Here is a 19004-nt window from a genome sequence, read left to right as displayed (position 1 = left end):
CCATTCAAAAGTTATAAGTCTAAGCTTGAAATAATATATCAAAAGAAAGAACTATTAAAGAGTTTAAATTATATTTATAAATTATATTACAATAATTATTTTTATATATAAATTATTTTTAAAACTTGTATACATATAACGTCGGGTTGATTTGGTTTCGGTTTGACTTTTTTTAGTTATATCCAAACCAAACCAATTATGGTCAAGTTTTTTTTCTAACACCAAATCATAATCGAATTTTTTTTCTCGATTTGACTCGAATTATCGGTTTGGTGAGGTTTGTCGGTTTTCTTTGTACACTCACAATCTTTGTATTAATAAATTACCTCACAATCTTTGTATTAATAAATTACCTTTCATTATATTTGTTTGTGATTGCCGCTGTTTAATTTTCATATTCTCAATTCGTCGTGAACAATTATATGTATCGAACATATAAATATTTATGACTTTATGATGCGAATCTATTAGCCGCCAGGCACATCCTACCTTATCACAGTGTGATCTCTATCTCGGTCTAATGCTAAATGGTCGGTCCACTTTTTATGATAGTTCAATCGTTGACATAAAAGCACTTTTTTCACCTGAAACTTGCTCACCCTAGAGGCCTAGACCTATTGGCGTCTGTCCATCTTATAGCCTTCCCAAACAATCCCATACTCATACATAGAATCGGTCAAAATCTTGGTCAATTACTCCAAGTGGATAGCTCCAATAAACACAATCAAGCAAAAATCCTCCACAATCTTAATTGAAAATGGCAGGTAAAGAACCAGTTATCATCACAGACAAGGAAGAGATGAGAAAATGGACAAGAACCATGAGATCCCTAAACCATACAATTGGCTTTGTCCCCACTATGGGTTACCTTCACGAGGGTCACCTTTCTCTAGTCCAAGAAGCACAAAAACATACTGACCTTATAGTTGTGTCCATTTATGTAAATCCAGGTCAATTTTCACCCAATGAAGATCTTTCCACATACCCTTCTGATTTTCAAGGCGATATTCAGAAACTCAAGTCTGTTGCTAATGGCGTTGATGTTGTATTCCACCCCAAGAATTTGTATGACTATGGGAATTCTGAAATGGGACTAATTAGGTCAGCTGAGAGGATTAATGAAAAAGAGAATGAGGGTTTAAAGGTGTTATCTTGTGTTGAAGATAAAGGGATGGGGCATGAAACTTGGGTTAGAGTTGAAAATTTGGAAAAAGGATTGTGTGGGAAGAGTAGGCCTGTTTTTTTTAGAGGGGTTGCTACTATTGTTACCAAGTTGTTCAATATTGTTGAGCCTGATGTTGCTGTCTTTGGCAAGAAGGATTATCAACAATGGAGGATTATTCAGAGAATGGTAAGCTTACTAAAAAAGAGTTCATCTTGTTTTGTTTAAAAATGTTGGATTGGTTTGTAGATGATCTTAGTTGCGCTCGGCGTTTGCATCAAATTAACGAAATTTAACTCTAAGAAAAGCGATGCTCACAAATTGAGCTAGTACATTATTTAACAGTAGTTAAGTGATCAAAATTTTGTTGAGTTTTTGTTTAAGATGAAATAGTCTTAAAATTAGAGTGAATGGGAAATGAGATTTGGATTCGGATTTGGTCAAATGATCGATCGATTGATTAATTTTTTGGACCAAATTTATTTGTTAATAGTGAATATTAACGTGATATAATCCGTGTTTGTAACGGATGTTTTCCAATCCGTGTATTGTGTTGCAACACTAAGCAACAATGCAGCCTAGTGCACCTCCCACAATGGTGCAAGTGTTCCTCCCACCAAGCAAGTGTATATACCACCATGTAAGTGCTTTCTCCATGATCTAGTGCTTGTTGCACCATGGAAGGGGCGGATTTCTCTCAAATAACTGCTATAAATAGAGCATAAGTTGGAGAGAAAGAAGAACACATCGAAAAAAACACTTGAAACACTCTGTATACACTTAATATACACTCTGTATACACTGGATATACACTCTGCATATACTGGATATACACTCTGTATACACTGCGTATACACTGGAAAAACGAATTGCAATTTGATATTCTCTTCAGTAAGAATTCAACATTGGCTATACTTTGCATTCCTTCCTCTCAGAATTTCCATTCGACTTCTGAGTTGTCCTCCTTATTCTGCATTGTTTTTAACTACAAACAAAGCATCCATAAGTGTGATTTGTTGCCGAACTTTGTGTTCGTTGAAACACTGGGGTTTGAAGTACCGCTACACCAGTGTGTAATTCGTTCTATCCTGGGAGGAAATAATCTATAACCTTGGGTACTAGGAGGGGATTAAATTCCTTAAGGAAACACTGTGAATTCAGTGGGCTCGAATTAATTTCTGTTTTTTATTTATATTTACGTTTATAAGCTAACGTTCTAATTTCCAGAATCATTATTTACAAGTACAGAGGAACAACAATCTTAAGGAATTTAATAATTTAATAATTTAATTTCTGTATTTGTGTTACTTTTATTATTCTGGAAACTATAACCTTGTTTCCAACCTTTGTGGTTTTTTGTGTACTCCCGTTTGGAGAGTTAAGCCTTCGTTGCGGTTTGTTGGAGATTAAAATCTACGTGATTTTTACTCCAGTTTTAAAACCTTCGTGGCATTTTGTTGGAGATTAAAATCTACGTGATTTTTCACTCCAGTTTTAAACGTTTATTAAACGTTTGATTGTGTCATTTTTACAGTAAAAATGGCGAATGACGGAAATCAAGCTGTTCCGATGATGACTGCCAACGCATCGACAAGTCGAACTCCGGCGTTGGCACCGGCAGAGAAACCCGGAAAATTTTCCGGGATGGATTTCAAGCGCTGGCAGCAAAAGATGTTCTTCTACTTGACTACGTTATGTCTACAGAAGTTCATCAAGGAAGATGTTCCTGATCTTCCAGATGAAACTCCAGAGAATGATAGCTTTCTCGTGATTGAGGCATGGAAGCATTCTGACTTCTTGTGCAGGAATTATATTCTTAGCGGGCTGGAGGATAATCTGTATAATGTATACAGTGGCGTGGAGACGTCAAAAGAATTGTGGAATGCACTTGAAAAGAAGTACAAAACTGAAGATGCCGGGATGAAGAAATTCGTCGCCGCAAAATTTTTGGACTACAAAATGGTAGATAGCAAGTCTGTTATTACCCAAGTCCAGGAATTGCAAGTGATTATTCATGATCTACTTGCTGAAGGTCTTGTCATCAATGAAGCATTCCAAGTAGCAGCAATAATTGAGAAGTTGCCTCCATTGTGGAAGGACTTCAAAAATTATTTGAAACACAAACGAAAGGAGATGTCCCTTGAAGATCTCATTGTTCGATTGAGAATCGAAGAGGACAACAAAGCTGCTGAGAGAAGAGGCCGTGGAAATTCAACAATAATGGGAGCAAATATTGTTGAAGATAACAAAAAGAGAAAGAAGGCTTCTGGTCCGAAATACAACCCAAGCAAGAAGCGGTTCAGTGGAAACTGCTACAACTGTGGGAAAACCGGACACAAATCTACGGAGTGTCGTGCTCGGAAGAAAGACAAGCAAAGGGGTCAAGCAAACATGGTAGAAAAGCATGATGATGTTGATGACTTGTGCGCCATGCTTTCTGAATGCAACCTGGTAGGAAACCCAAAGGAGTGGTGGATTGATTCTGGAGCCACTCGCCATGTTTGTGCTGTGAGGGAAGCATTTTCTACATATGCTTCTGCTGGACCCGAAGAGACGCTCTCTATGGGAAATGCTGCTACAGCAAAAATTGAAGGATACGGTAAGATATTTCTCAAGATGACTTCTGGCAAGGTCATGACTTTGAACAACGTCCTTCATGTTCCCGAGATTAGGAAGAACTTAGTCTCTACTGGACTTCTTGTAAAGCACGGTTTCAAGTGCGTTTTTGTATCTGACAAGGTAGTGATTAGTAAGAATGAAATGTTTGTAGGAAAAGGTTACCTTACTGAGGGCCTTTTCAAGCTGAATGTAATAGTTGTTGAAACTAATAATAAAACTTCAGCTTCTTCTTACTTACTTGAGTCAAATGATTTATGGCATGTACGTTTAGGTCATGTCAATTATAAAACCTTGCGAAAAATGATAAACTTGGAAGTATTGCCTAAGTTTGAATGCGAAAAATCAAAATGTCAAATATGTGTGGAATCTAAGTATGTTAAACATCCTTATAAGTCGGTTGAAAGGAATTCAAATCCTTTAGACTTAATTCACACAGATATTTGTGACATGAAGTCAATACCATCTCGCGGTGGAAAGAAGTATTTCATAACTTTTATTGACGATAGTACTCGATATTGCTATGTTTACTTACTTAATAGTAAAGATGAAGCAATAGACGCATTCAAGCAATACAAAAATGAAGTTGAAACGCAACTTAACAAGAAAATCAAAATGATAAGAAGTGATAGGGGTGGTGAATATGAATCTCCTTTTGAACAAATATGTTTAGAATATGGAATTATTCATCAAACAACAGCCCCTTACACTCCCCAATCCAATGGGATTGCGGAAAGAAAGAATCGTTCATTAAAGGAGATGATGAACGCATTGTTGATAAGTTCTGGTTTGCCACAGAACTTGTGGGGGGAAGCCATTCTTACGGCCAGCCGAATACTAAATCGAGTACCCCATAGTAAAACACAATCCATTCCATATGAAAAATGGAAAAGAAGGAAGCCCAACTTGAATTATTTTAAAGTGTGGGGGTGTTTGGCAAAGGTGCAAGTTCCTAAACCCAAAAGGGTAAAAATAGGACCGAAAACAGTTGATTGTGTTTTCATAGGATATGCAACTAATAGTAAAGCATATCGATTTCTGGTTCATAAATCAGAAAATCCCGACATTCATAATAATACGGTTATAGAATCAGATAATGCTGAGTTCTTTGAAAATATATATCCGTATAAAAAGGAATGCGAGTCGATTGGTGAAGTATCTAAACGACCTCGGGAAGAAACAAAAGAAAGTACATTTAATCAGGGGGATCCAAGACGTAGTAAACGTCAAAGAACGTCTACTTCGTTTGGACCAGATTTTGTGACTTTCTTATTGGAAAATGAGCCTCGAACATTTAAAGAAGCTATGTCTTCTTCGGAATCATTGTTCTGGAAAGAGGCAGTCAATAGTGAAATAGAATCCATATTGAACAACCATACATGGGAATTGGTTGATCTTCCTCCTGGAAATAAACCTTTGGGTTCTAAATGGATTTTTAAGAGAAAAATGAAAGATGATGGCACTATTGATAAATTCAAGGCAAGACTTGTTGTCAAAGGGTATAGACAACGAGAAGGTCTTGACTACTTTGATACATACTCCCCAGTTACAAGGATTACGTCCATACGGATGTTAGTAGCATTAGCTGCAGTGTATGGTCTTGAAATTCATCAAATGGATGTTAAAACGGCCTTCTTAAATGGAGAGTTGGAGGAAGAAATTTACATGGAACAACCTGAAGGGTTTGTGGTTCCAGGTAAAGAAAATAAGGTATGTAGACTTGTTAAGTCCCTTTACGGACTAAAACAAGCACCCAAACAATGGCATGCGAAATTTGACCAAACAATGTTGTCAAATGGTTTTAAGATAAATGAATGTGATAAATGTGTGTACATTAAAAATGTTCCAAATCACATAGTCATTGTTTGCCTATATGTGGATGATATGCTGATAATGAGTAATAACATTGCCAACATAAATGCTACTAAGCGTATGCTAACTAGCAAGTTTGATATGAAGGACTTGGGAATTGCAGATTTAATTCTGGGGATTAAGATCCAAAAGACTCCTCAAGGCCTGGCATTGTCACAATCTCATTATATTAAGACAGTACTTGAAAAATTCAAGCACTTGGGCTTTAAAGTTGCAAAGACTCCAATTGACGTGAATCTTGCACTAGCAAAGAACAAAGGCCAAAGCATATCACAATTGGATTATGCTCGTGTGTTGGGATGCTTAATGTACATCATGAATTGTACACGACCAGATATAGCTTGTGCTATAAGTAAACTAAGTCGATACACGAGCAATCCAGGCCAATCTCACTGGATGGCAATGAAACGAGTTTTGGGATACTTAGAACATACCCAAAACTTTGATTTGCACTACAGTAAATATCCTGCGGTGATTGAAGGATATTGTGATGCAAATTGGATCACCGGTTCAACTGATTCGAAGTCCACAAGTGGATATGTATTCACTATTGGTGGAGGAGCGGTATCTTGGAAGTCGTCCAAACAAACATGTATTGCCCGCTCTACAATGGAGGCTGAGTTCATAGCCTTAGATAAAGCCGGTGAAGAAGCTGAATGGCTCCGGAATTTCTTGGAAGATATTCCATTTTGGCCCAAACCGTTGGCACCAATATGCATACACTGTGATAGCCAAGCGGCAATTGGAAGGGCTGGGAGCGTTATGTATAACGGTAAATCTCGTCATATACGACGAAGACATAAAACCGTTAGGCAACTTCTCTCTAGAGGAATTATCATGATTGACTATGTAAAGTCAAGTGATAATGTGTCAGATCCACTTACAAAAGGCCTAACTAGAGAGGTAGTTGAGAAATCATCGAGGGAATGGGACTATGGCCAAGAACAAGTCATTGTGGCGGTAACTCTACCTAGAAGACTGGAGATCCCAAGATCTAGGTTCAAGGAGATCAAACAAAGTCATTAATGACGGTTCAACATTGTCAACAAAATTTGTTTTAGTCCATTCTCGTGATGAGACAATGTTCAGTACCAAGGATAAAGCATTAAGGCTTTTTAATGATTTCTAAATTTGATACAGGGTATATCAAATAGTGTATCTATGAGATGACACGTTTAGGAATCACCTATGTATGTGTGAAGTGTTAGCCGCTTCAAGGAGAATTTTGCAAGGCCAATTCTCTACGCACTTATGAAACCAGGCAGTGTTCATGGCTGAAACGAACACAACAATGAGAACCAAAGACGGTTAAGGGATTGATTGTGTGACTTATGGTTGTCTAGGTATACACTAAAGTTCGACGGTTCAAAGATATCAAATCTACCGATTGACCGAGTATATCCGACATAAGTTCACTACGGAAAGTTCAAAGGGAAACCTACTTATCCAGATGCAATTAATTCTTGTTTGCAAATCACACAAGTTTTTCATGCATACTTCCATGATATAGCCATTCCCCATTCATGTGGGGGATTGTTGAGTTTTTGTTTAAGATGAAATAGTCTTAAAATTAGAGTGAATGGGAAATGGGATTTGGATTCGGATTTGGTCAAATGATCGATCGATTGATTAATTTTTTGGACCAAATTTATTTGTTAATAGTGAATATTAACGTGATATAATCCGTGTTTGTAACGGATGTTTTCCAATCCGTGTATTGTGTTGCAACACTAAGCAACAATGCAGCCTAGTGCACCTCCCACAATGGTGCAAGTGTTCCTCCCACCAAGCAAGTGTATATACCACCATGTAAGTGCTTTCTCCATGATCTAGTGCTTGTTGCACCATGGAAGGGGCGGATTTCTCTCAAATAACTGCTATAAATAGAGCATAAGTTGGAGAGAAAGAAGAACACATCGAAAAAAACACTTGAAACACTCTGTATACACTTAATATACACTCTGTATACACTGGATATACACTCTGCATATACTGGATATACACTCTGTATACACTGCGTATACACTGGAAAAACGAATTGCAATTTGATATTCTCTTCAGTAAGAATTCAACATTGGCTATACTTTGCATTCCTTCCTCTCAGAATTTCCATTCGACTTCTGAGTTGTCCTCCTTATTCTGCATTGTTTTTAACTACAAACAAAGCATCCATAAGTGTGATTTGTTGCCGAACTTTGTATTCGTTGAAACACTGGGGTTTGAAGTACCGCTACACTAGTGTGTAATTCGTTCTATCCTGGGAGGAAATAATCTATAACCTTGGGTACTAGGAGGGGATTAAATTCCTTAAGGAAACACTGTGAATTCAGTGGGCTCGAATTAATTTCTGTTTTTTATTTATATTTACGTTTATAAGCTAACGTTCTAATTTCCAGAATCATTATTTACAAGTACAGAGGAACAACAATTTTATGCTAAACGACACATGTTACGCATAATATAGTTTTGGTGAAAACACAAGTGCAGATAAGTTTCTTCCTTGTGTGGATAAAGCAATCCAATATGGCCATATCTGCCTGCTGAAAGTAAAGCTGCTTATTGGGGAATGTTGTTGAGATGTTGTTTGGATTCTGTTTCTTTGCTAGTCTTAATCAAGCATTATACTTCAGAGCTGAAGTCTGATGTGATTTTAAATTGATAGTCTCAAAGTAATTCTGTTTCAGGTTCGAGATCTTGATTTTGGGATAAAGGTAATTGGTTCTGACATAGTACGAGAGCATGATGGCCTTGCAATGAGTTCCCGCAATGTGAAACTTTCGCCTGAGGACAGACAAAAGGTGCTTCTTCTATTATTAGTATCTCTTAGCATGATGAAGGAACATGAATTATGGCAAACATTAGCTTATTCAGAATCAAGATGTATGGGACAATGCATACGCAAAAACTGATTTCTTGCTAAGGCTCTCTCATTATTATTGTCTGGCATTTGTGCTAATTGAAATTTTTTTGCTTTTTATACTATTCCACAGGCTTTGTCTATTAGCCGAGCACTGTCTAAAGCCAAAGTTGAGGCAGGAAAGGGACAGGTCAACTGCGGAGAGCTGATAAATTCAGCTATTCAAATCATAGATGAAGCCGATGGAAGGGTTGATTATGCTGAAGTGAGAACTTACATAATAATAATAACTTTCATATGGATATAAACAATAGAATACCAACTGGGAACTCAATCACTTTAGGAAGAATGGTATGATCTTGACAATTGTGCTTTCAATGTCCTCTAGCTGTAAGTTATATTTGCCAATCGGAAAATACACGAGTACTATTGACTTGTCAAGACGTGTGACCATAAAGCTCTCCAATTGCCTTTCCACCACTGAAATTCCAATGACATAAAAGTCATACTACTGTTTCCTTTACCCTCCTCTTAAACTAGTAGATATATAAAGCAATATTTTGCATGGTTAGCGTCTCAGAAGCGTATCTGTGCAGTGTTCCATAATGTTTTCACTTAGCAACATAAAAAGGTTATGAATACAAAAAAAGTTGTTTCCAAATCATTTCTTGGTCTGGTTATCTTGTTTACCTCATTGCTGACACCTTCTCTGCATCAGATTGTGGAGCAAGAAAGTTTAGAGCCGGTGGAAACAATCAAGAGACCAGTTGTATTCTGTGTAGCAGCATGGTTTGGAAAGGTCAGGCTCGTTGACAACATGGAAATAAATATATGAGATGGAGCCACCAAAAATATATACGATAACCAAATATATAAAAACTGAGGTGAAGTACTAGTCCCTGGTTTGCAAGAAGCTTTGCAGTTTGTAAAAGCCATCTAAAAATGACTTTTCTCAAAGTGGAAGAATCATCTTTCCAGCTGCAAGTAAAATATGGAGCAATTAGCTAGTCTTTTCATACTGCTCTACTATTGTCTTGGTTTTTTTTTTGACGATGAGAACCAGAACCATCATTTACTGATTCTTCGACAAGTCTGATCACCTCCTGTCCTCGGCTATAAAATCATTTCTTCGGTCTGATCTTCGCTCTAGAATTCTGTCCGGGCACCTTTCCACAATACAAGATGGTTCATACAAGGGAAAAGGGCCAAGTATACCCCTTTACTTTCATTTACCTCTGTTATATTATCTGGCCAAATTTACCACACCGTTATACTATCCGGTCAAATTTAACCCTATCATCAGCAAACTTTTAAAAATTACCCCTTAGTCCGTCAGGTGACCCAAAATCTCCCAAATTATTTTAATTAAGTCACTTTTTTTTTCGATCCACTATTTTCGAATTAATTAGTATTTACTTGCTTTCTTTATTGGAAAAAAAATAAGAGAAGAAATATTAAAATAATAAAACGGTAAGTAAACAAAGTATAGTAAATTGAAGAATCTAAATTAGGTAGTTTGTCTAAATTTCATAAGTATTTACAACATCCCACGTGAATTCGTTACACCAAAGGTATGAAGATTTTGCAAGTATTAGTGATAGAAGTTGAAGTTTCTTGGAAACTTTACATTCTCGAATTCAACTTTGCTTTAATCAAATGTCTACGCATCGTGCTCTCTAAAGTTAGTCGATCGAACTCTATATTAACTAGACAATAACAAAATATGTTTGAATATATATGTACATGATGATCAGCTGCATCATGCATGTAATACACAATAAATAGACCTATTGAATTCTACTGTATGTATATGGTTGAAAAATAAATAAAATTTTAAACCAATTCCAAACTCATTATCACAAGAAGAGAAGTAGGTGCATTGGTAATTAAAAATATCCATGAATAATTTGTATAGTCTAGTACCTTTAGCATTCACATCAATAGTAATTTTTGAAAATAGTGAAGCAAGAACAACAACTCAACAAGTGATTTAAATAAAAGAAAATTGGGAAATTTTGGATTACTTAACAGATCAAGGGGTAATTTTTAAAAGTTTGTTGATAATAGGGGTAAATTTGGCCGGATAGTATAACAGTAGGAGTAAATTTGACCGGATAATATAACGGAGGTTGTATGTAGACGACATCAAGTAGAATGGTATATTTGACCTTTTTCACTTCAACACAATCATGCTCAGGGATAGAGGAATAAGCCCACAAGATATTGCTATCTCAATCAAAACAAGCCAGAAATATCATTAAAAGGCTTTCGAATTCTCAACACACTCGACAGAAGCATATTTACGGCCACACAAAAACCAACAAAATATAGAAGAAACATGATGAAATCACACAGTGAATTTAATATTTATCACAAGCGGACCTCGCATAATCCTTTAAAATTTAAGTGGACTATTATTAACTTTCCCTGCAAAACAGCTTTTAAAAGTCCAATCATAGCACAAGATTTAAACTAGTACACATATAAGGAGCCCCACAGAAAAAATGATAGCATAATAATGAAGCCGTTCAAATAGAGAGGAGGAAAAGAAAGACGCAGTACACATTATTTCTCCTCTGGTTCCTTCGTTTCAGTCTTTTTCCATCCAATTCAGAACCAACAAAATCAAGAATCACTATGTGACCTGGTGAACGAGGGAGACTCATTCAATAGTATACTCAAAAGAATTCAGCATTACAAGCTATACAGGCAGTGTCTCATGATACAGAGCATAGAACAAAAGATGTCACAACAAAAGAAAAAAAGAATTATAAGGAACTGACATGCCACTGCTACAAAGATTAAGTGTCACAATTTTCAATCAACATCCAGCCTAGTAAGGATGAGGAACCACACTAATGACAATTGAAACCACCACATACTGACAAAACTATGATCAGAATCAAGGCAATAATAATTCCCAAGACTATAAGCTTGATTTTCATGTTCTGCAACCACATCTTCCTCCTCATTGTTGTTCCTTGTGTCCTGAAATCTTGTGCCTGCAACAAGACAAAAATTTCACTTGAATATTTCATGCTCAGATGGAACAAAAAAAGAAAAACAATAACACCAGTGCAAGTTCAGAAAGAAGGTAAAGGAAAAAAGAAACAATTAGGTGTAATGATGTAACAACAGCTCACAGGGTCCAGCCCAGTGGAGCAAATAAACCATTACCAAGTTGCCTATAAAGTTAAGGGAAGGAGACCACTAGCCGTTGACCTAATGGATTGCACAGAAAGCATAGTTTAACTAAGCGATCCTCAAAACATAAAATGTAAAACAACATAGCCGAATGATTGCCTGACTGTAGTTGCCAGGCTACTGTTTGCTATTAATGGTCTGAGCTTAACCACTAGAACTTTCTTTTTCTTTTTTTCTTGTTAAAGGTAATTAACCACTAGAAATTTCTTGCAACAGAAAATATGCAGCTAAATCATTAGCATATCCTTCATATTCTAAGTAAATATATTCAAACCACTTTGAATTTGCTGAAACTAGTAGGCCATAGCATCTTGTCATGTGCTATCAATCAAACTAGGCAAAAAAGTTGATTTATGACTATAGCTTCTATTCATATATAACTGTGAGATTCATCCATCTACAGCTGAAGACTCAAATATTTCAGTAACGGGACATTGTATGGTCATTTATATACCTGTGAGCGAAGATTCTCAGTCTTATCCACCAAAAGTTCAATCTTCTCGCCACGATCAAGAACCTACAAGGACAAAGTTTCATCAGAAAACCAAATAAACTTACGGGTTCTAAATCTTCCAGGACAACGACAGAGATATGTCCTCTAAAACAGAATAATCCAATATGGAAGTCAATCTTCTCTACCTTTTCAATGTTTTCCATCATCACACCTTTAACTTCCGAAACCTGAGCCTTCACCTTTGCAAGCTTACTAATTTCCTCTGGATGGTCTACACAGTACTGCATTTGTTCCTTCAGTTTGGGCCTGTAAATTAATGTTTTGAATGAAGGCGTGAATCACTTTCAACACTAACATCAATAATAAAGGAGAAGGGAAAAGAGTCTGAAAAGAAAATGCAATTTACCCAAACTCCCTGTTTAAGCTGTTAGCAACAGCTGTAGCAGCCTTGCCTCCACCATATTTCTTGGTAAACTCTTCCTTGGTTCTCTCTAGAAATGCAATTGGAATCTGTCTTCCAACAGATTCCACAGCAACAACACAATATGCTGTTTGTACAGAGGGTGTATAACAATGTCAGCATGAAAAATTAGGCGGAAGAAATGGAGCATTACATATTATTTGTCATGTAATCAATCATGGACAGTTAGAGCATAGAAACAAGAATATGAAGAAAACAAAAAACTATCATGGACAGAAGAACTTCCATACCGGAATCTGAGGAAAACAAAAATATAAAGACCGAACAAAAGGGAATCTTATCGTTCTACCTTAAATCGACAAATAACATTTCAACAATTTAGTTTGATGCCATACAAAATAAGGGGCTTATGCCGTGCAGGAAGAGCTCCCCCCCCCCCCCCCAAAAAAAAAACCCCCAATTGCAAGGATAGAGGTTGTGCATTTCAATTTGAAAAATGAAAAAAAAATAAACTTCAGCTTGAGTTTTATGGTGAAATGCACAGTACTTCATCTATATTGCTAAGTTGGTCATGTGTGCTTATTAATGCATTTTGCAAGCAAATAGACAAGCGCTTAAGGCCTGGAAACCTAGTCAGCAGATAACAATTACTATGGGTAAATCTAAAAGCAGTGTTTAGTCACTTTCACAATACAAAACAATCCCCTAAATGAGCAAAACAGACAGTTTACCGTCTAAATTAAGATATTATGAATAAAACGTACACTGTCATCAAATCTTGTCAAGCAGAAGACAGAAGCAACTATAAGCTATATTGAAGACACTAGCATGATACATACATAATGACAGACATACAAGAAATTTACACAAAAATGAGAGATCTTCCAAAAGAGTCCATATCTTATCCTCTGCTAATTACATGGAATATTCAACATCCCAATTAGGCATGCGTGATTTTTTAAGTGTTAATAGGTCATGAAATCAAACCGATCTAAAGCAAAGTTAAGCATTAACTAGACTAATTACCAATATAATATATTACTTATCAGTATTCTACGAAAATCTAGACTGCACAATTCAGAAATCAAACACAGCAACAGAAATGAAAGAGATCCAAAGCAAAATTATGCATTAGCTAAACTAATTACCACAAAATTAAATTACATTACTTATTACTATTAAACAGATATCTAGACTGACTATCCAAAAATGGGATACAGCAACAGAACAAGGAGAGCACCGAAAAAAGGGAAACGAAAATAAAAAAAAGATGTTAAAATAAGCAACGAAATGAATGAGATCCAACGAAAAAATTTTCATTAACTAAACTAATTACCACAAAATATTTAATTATTACTACTCAATATTCTATTAAGATCCAGATTACACTATTCCGAAATCAATCAAACGAAAATCCAAGGAAAACGAAATAGTCGCACAGCAAAAAAGGAACATAGATGCATGGATGCTTGAATCAGGAAAATCAATTAACAAAACTATCAGAAGTGAAAAGAGGGAAAATAACTCACTGAAGCCATCTTCGACGAGATAGTTGAAAGTATGGCCATCACAGTTATAGGTGAACTTGTTATTGGAAGCAGGAAGTTTCTGGAGGCACTGTGAGGCTATACTAGTGAAATTACCCGTAAACTCAGTGTATTCAGCGAGGATCACAGTTCCTCGCGCAACGAAGCTGTAGATCAACGACTGTTGCCCCATTTCTCTTGGCTGAAACCAAAACCCTAGCTAGTATAGTAGAGTTCTAGAGAGAGAAAAAAAGCGAGAGAGAGAAATAGGAGAAATGGAAAATGCGTATGATGTGAATGAAGCAATTGAGGCAACGGCAAAAGATAAAAAGGGGAAGCGTGATGATGCGGGGGATGATATGAATTTTGATTTTTGGGAATGGGAAGTTTCCTACTTCCTATTTTTCCTTGTGAAGAAAAGCCTTTGCTTTTGGGGCTTTTGGGGCTGAAAATTTCTTAAAAAACAGTCCCTTCTGTTGCAAGGAAATTAACGGATTTGCCCCTGCCAAACTTATGTTTTTTTTTTATTTTACACCCGGTGTACGGTACCCGCATTGGAGCGCGATTATATCCGGATTCGCGCCGTGTAGGGCCCCATTCGGGGGAAGTGCTCCCTACCAAGTATTTTTCCGTATCAGGGCTCGAACCCAAAATATCTGGTTAAGGGAGGAGCAGTCTCATCCATTGCACCGGATGCTATGCTACGGTGATCCTGCCAAACTTATGCGGCTACTAATAAATTTTGTTGTAAAGTTTGAAACGGATTTAATTTCTTTTGGTATTGATTACACACGGTTTGAAGTTAAACAAGGACATTAAATTTTGTATTCCTACTTATTTTCTTCGCATTTGGTCAAATTGGGATTATTTTGTCAAATACTTGAAAGAGAAAAGTATTACAGGTATACTCTATGTATTTTCTAGAAGCCTTATTATTTTCTTCATTTCATGGTCTTTGGGTGAAACTTTGCAAGAGTCGATGGCTCGATGCCAAAAATATATTACGGAAATCTACAATATCTTTTTTATAACATTAGTTCGGATCAACTTATGCCTACTTAGTTAACTATTTCATTAAATATCAATTATTTTTTATTTGGATAAATATTGAATAATTCAATCTATCGAAGTTTAGACATATGAAAACAAATTATTTGATATATTTCATTTCTGTATGAATAATCGAAATCTACCTCTTTCAATAATGGTGTAGTATTACAAGTATCCATTTTGATAGTCTCATTTTCTATTTAGCATTGTCTAAGAGAAAGTTAAAATAAATAAAGTTTGACTATAGGTATAAGTTGCATTTTTATTATATTGAATTTATATTCAAATTGTCTTTCTAAATAACTTGTTCGCTCTCAATACACAAATTACATAAAACCCTAAGAAGCTTCTGCAAAAGTATTTAGAAATATGCGGTAGGGGTAAATGAAACTATCCAAATTAATTTTGAAGATCAGGTATTTTTATTTTCTTAGTCAACTATTAGAATTTATTTTCTTTCTTGCACATCGCGTGAAACCATAATTAAGGTAATGTGTTACGCGGAACATTTGAAATTTTCGTCATACTTGCATGCCAACCCCGCTGCATCAAACCAGGTTATAAACCTGTTTGGCCAAACTGCAAAAATCAGTTTATTTTGATAAGTGTTTTTTTTTTTCAAAAATACTTTTGGTAAGAAGCAGTTTGTGTTTGGCTAATTAATTGAAAAACATTTCTGAGCAGCAATTAGTATTTGGTCAAGCTTTTAAAAACTACTTCTAAGTGTATTTTTCTCAAAAGTGATTTTCAAATAAGTGTTTTTGGAGAGAAGCTATTTTCTCTGCTTCTTCTCAAAAGCACCTTTTTTTAATTCCAAAAGATTGGCCAAACACTTCAACTTTGAAAAAAAAACACTCTTTGGAAGAAAAAAGGTACTTCTAGGATTGGAGAAGCTTGGCAAAACATGTTATTAATACCAACATGCATCAATGTGAAAATTGAATTTAAATTATAGATGATCATGCCCAACTCTAGTCCTAAAAAGGATAAGTTGTCGCTGCAAATATAATCCGATCTAAAAGTCCGGAGTTGAATCCCACAGAGAACTAAGGTTTCACGATAACTGTTCAATATCACTCGGAAGACAAGATCGAACAATTCCTAAGTTATAATATTAAGATTTTTATATCTAACTAATTAACTAACAAATTAAAGATGTAAATTAAAAACTAGGGATACTAAGGGTTGGAGAAAAGATTAGGAGGTCTAGAATTATGATTTTTCCAATTGTCAGAATCCTTCCTGCTACGTCTTCTATAATTTCGCCTAAGTATTGTCTACTGATCATGAGCACTCGACTTATCGTAATTCTCTCTCGAGCAACTACAATAATGTACTAGTCATATTCTCTCGAATTACGCTAGCTCACACCTTTTCACCGCTCACTATGATCACGTCAAAGCTTCGTTATCTCTAATCTTGCTTTTAAACCCGCCGTATTGATCTCTCATATACCTTGGGAGTGACGTTATTCAACAACAACCTAAATATGCACTCTTTCTCAAGCAATACATAATAAATAGGCACAGTCAATCGATGGTCATTCAATCAACTGAAATAAGCACGTAGTTGAACAAGTAGATAAACCAACGGTTAAATTATATTAAAATATAACAAGAATTCATTCTCCAAGAGGTTCTATCAAAACTCTAGATAATAAATTAGCTAATCATAAAAGTATGTGAAAACACAATAATTAAATTCATAACCAACAATAAAAATAGGAAGAAGGAAGTGAAAAACACGTAGAAGAATTCTCCGCCTTGCTCCTAGTGTGTTCTTGCCTTCGTAGGTCTCAAGTGTGTCCAAACTCGATCTCCCCTTCTCTATCTGTCTAAAATCCCCCAAAAGTGACGTTTTTAGGTCTATTTATATGTTTAGGACAAGACCTAAACATGTAGGTCAACTCCTAGTCAAGCCGGAAAATAATTAAAACCTTCAAAACTCGGACGGGGCCTGGCATCGCCTGGGTAACGCCAGCTTAGGCCTGGCTTTAAGCTGGTCTCGCCTGGATAAAACCTGGTTAGGCTTGGCTTTATGCTGGCCTCACCTGGATAAAACCTTGTCAAGTTGGCTTTTGCCCGGCTTCTCATTTTCACCGTTCTCGAGCGCACTTTCGACGTTTAAGCATCCCTTTAGCTCTACTTTCATTTCTGATGCACCTACATATAAAATAGACTCCATTACGCGCAAACAAAGTGTAATTTATCATTAAAGCATGTACAATGCAAGGCAAATAATGTACGAAACTATGGAATTATAGCCACACATCAATACCCCACACTTAAACCTTGCTCGTCCTCAAGCAATCAAACTACACTTATAGACACGACCTTTTAAAACAATTCTCCTAATTCATCACACCAAGAATCTTTAAAATAGACTAAGTACAAGGGTGTAACATCTTTACCTCAAAATTTGACTCGCAAGTACCATGCATTATTCACAACTCACTCACTTACTCTAATATGGAGGTTAATGATATTACCTTTCCTTCATGAATCACGTGCCCTCACTCAACAAAAGAGAGTAGTTCCACACACAATGAAATTTAAGAACAATTAGGAACTCAAGATAGAAAGAATTCACTCACTGTCAGAAATAACATTCATATGCCACAAAAGATGCACCATAGGCTTGCCCATAGTATACTACTCTACTAATCGAGCTTATCAGTCTAGGATCAAGTAAGACTTTAATTGGTTGTAATGTAGGTTGCGGGACGGGTAGGATACATTTAGATATAAGAGTGACTACACCTCCCTAAGAACTTTAATACATATACTTTAACATTCAAACCTCATACTTATATCAAACCAAACTCCACCTTCACCTCAATGTATATTATCTCATACTTCTTTAAGCACAATCACATCAAAAGTCACCATCACAAGGAATATTCTTCATAACAATACAACTACTTTTTTTCTTTATTATTATTTTTTAATTCAAGTGGCTCTTACTTTTTTAAAATAGTGCACCTTTCTCCTTATTTAATTAGTTCCACTCAAAAGCCAAACCAACCACCCTCACACTTTAACTTTCACACAGTTCATAAACAATTCAAGTGCTCATAAGAGGTTACAATGATTTAAATAGATGGTTAATTCAAACAAATGGGTAAGGCTTGTATGTGGTTGCCAAAGAAACAGGATTACAGACTCAAAGGGGTAAACTACGATACATAACAATTAGGCCGGTAAAATATACATATCTGGCTCAACAAAAAACGCTTATATCACTTCCAAGACTGAACAAAACCATTATTTCAGTTTGCAAACACACGGGGCAAGTTATAGGCATCAAATGCAATGTACAGAATAACACCCAAACCTCACACACACATGGCACACAACTCACTCAGGATTGGTTTCATCAAGACACTCTAGTCAACGCAGTTAAGCAAAGTTAAGATCATACAATTTAAGGTAGTTATACAAGAGCGAAAAACTGAGCCTAAGCGTCACAACCAAAGTACTCAATATTCTCAAGGCATAACAAAGTTAAGAGATATTGCTTCAATTCAAAACATCACTATTCCCAAGACATAACAAAGTTAAGAGATATTGCTTCAATTCAAAATACAACACAATGGCTCATATTCCTTAAAAAAACTAATTACACCCAGTTCAAACAAAACCCTTGAAAAGAACCGCAACACAAAGAAAAATCAAGGGGAATTGCTACACTACCTAACAAAAGAAATATTTTTATTTTATTTTTTCTTTAGACTTAAATCCGTCAAGAAAATTGTCTAATAGATCCATCGTCGGGAAAAGTCCCATCTTTTCTATTTTACAAAAATAAATTATTCAACTAAACTAACACAACTAAAATAGCAT

The 19004-nt window shown here is 35.9% G+C and overlaps 2 protein-coding genes across 2 annotated transcripts; one reads left to right on the top strand and one right to left on the bottom strand.

Moving 5' to 3' along the window:
- Nucleotides 1–519: 519 nt before the first annotated feature.
- On the top strand, nt 520–9645 carry LOC104226720 (pantoate--beta-alanine ligase). The gene is made up of 4 exons (XM_070156575.1): nt 520–1351; nt 8335–8448; nt 8641–8772; nt 9226–9645. The coding sequence occupies exons 1-4, from the start codon at nt 758–760 to the stop codon at nt 9340–9342; spliced, it is 957 nt and encodes a 318-aa protein (XP_070012676.1). The 5' UTR covers nt 520–757; the 3' UTR covers nt 9343–9645.
- Nucleotides 9646–11147: 1502 nt separating this feature from the next.
- LOC104226719 (vesicle-associated membrane protein 722) lies at nt 11148–14570 on the bottom strand. The gene is made up of 5 exons (XM_009778763.2): nt 14116–14570; nt 12572–12713; nt 12351–12471; nt 12166–12228; nt 11148–11509 (listed from the first exon to the last, which is right to left on the bottom strand). The coding sequence occupies exons 1-5, from the start codon at nt 14303–14305 to the stop codon at nt 11363–11365; spliced, it is 663 nt and encodes a 220-aa protein (XP_009777065.1). The 5' UTR covers nt 14306–14570; the 3' UTR covers nt 11148–11362.
- Between the last annotated feature and the right edge of the window lie 4434 nt (nt 14571–19004).

The sequence above is a fragment of the Nicotiana sylvestris genome, chromosome 9 (genome assembly GCF_000393655.2).
Source record: "Nicotiana sylvestris chromosome 9, ASM39365v2, whole genome shotgun sequence".
Taxonomy (NCBI): Eukaryota; Viridiplantae; Streptophyta; class Magnoliopsida; order Solanales; family Solanaceae; genus Nicotiana; species Nicotiana sylvestris.
The sequence above is the reverse complement of the archived record's forward strand: the minus strand, read 5'-3'. Positions and strand labels throughout refer to the sequence as shown.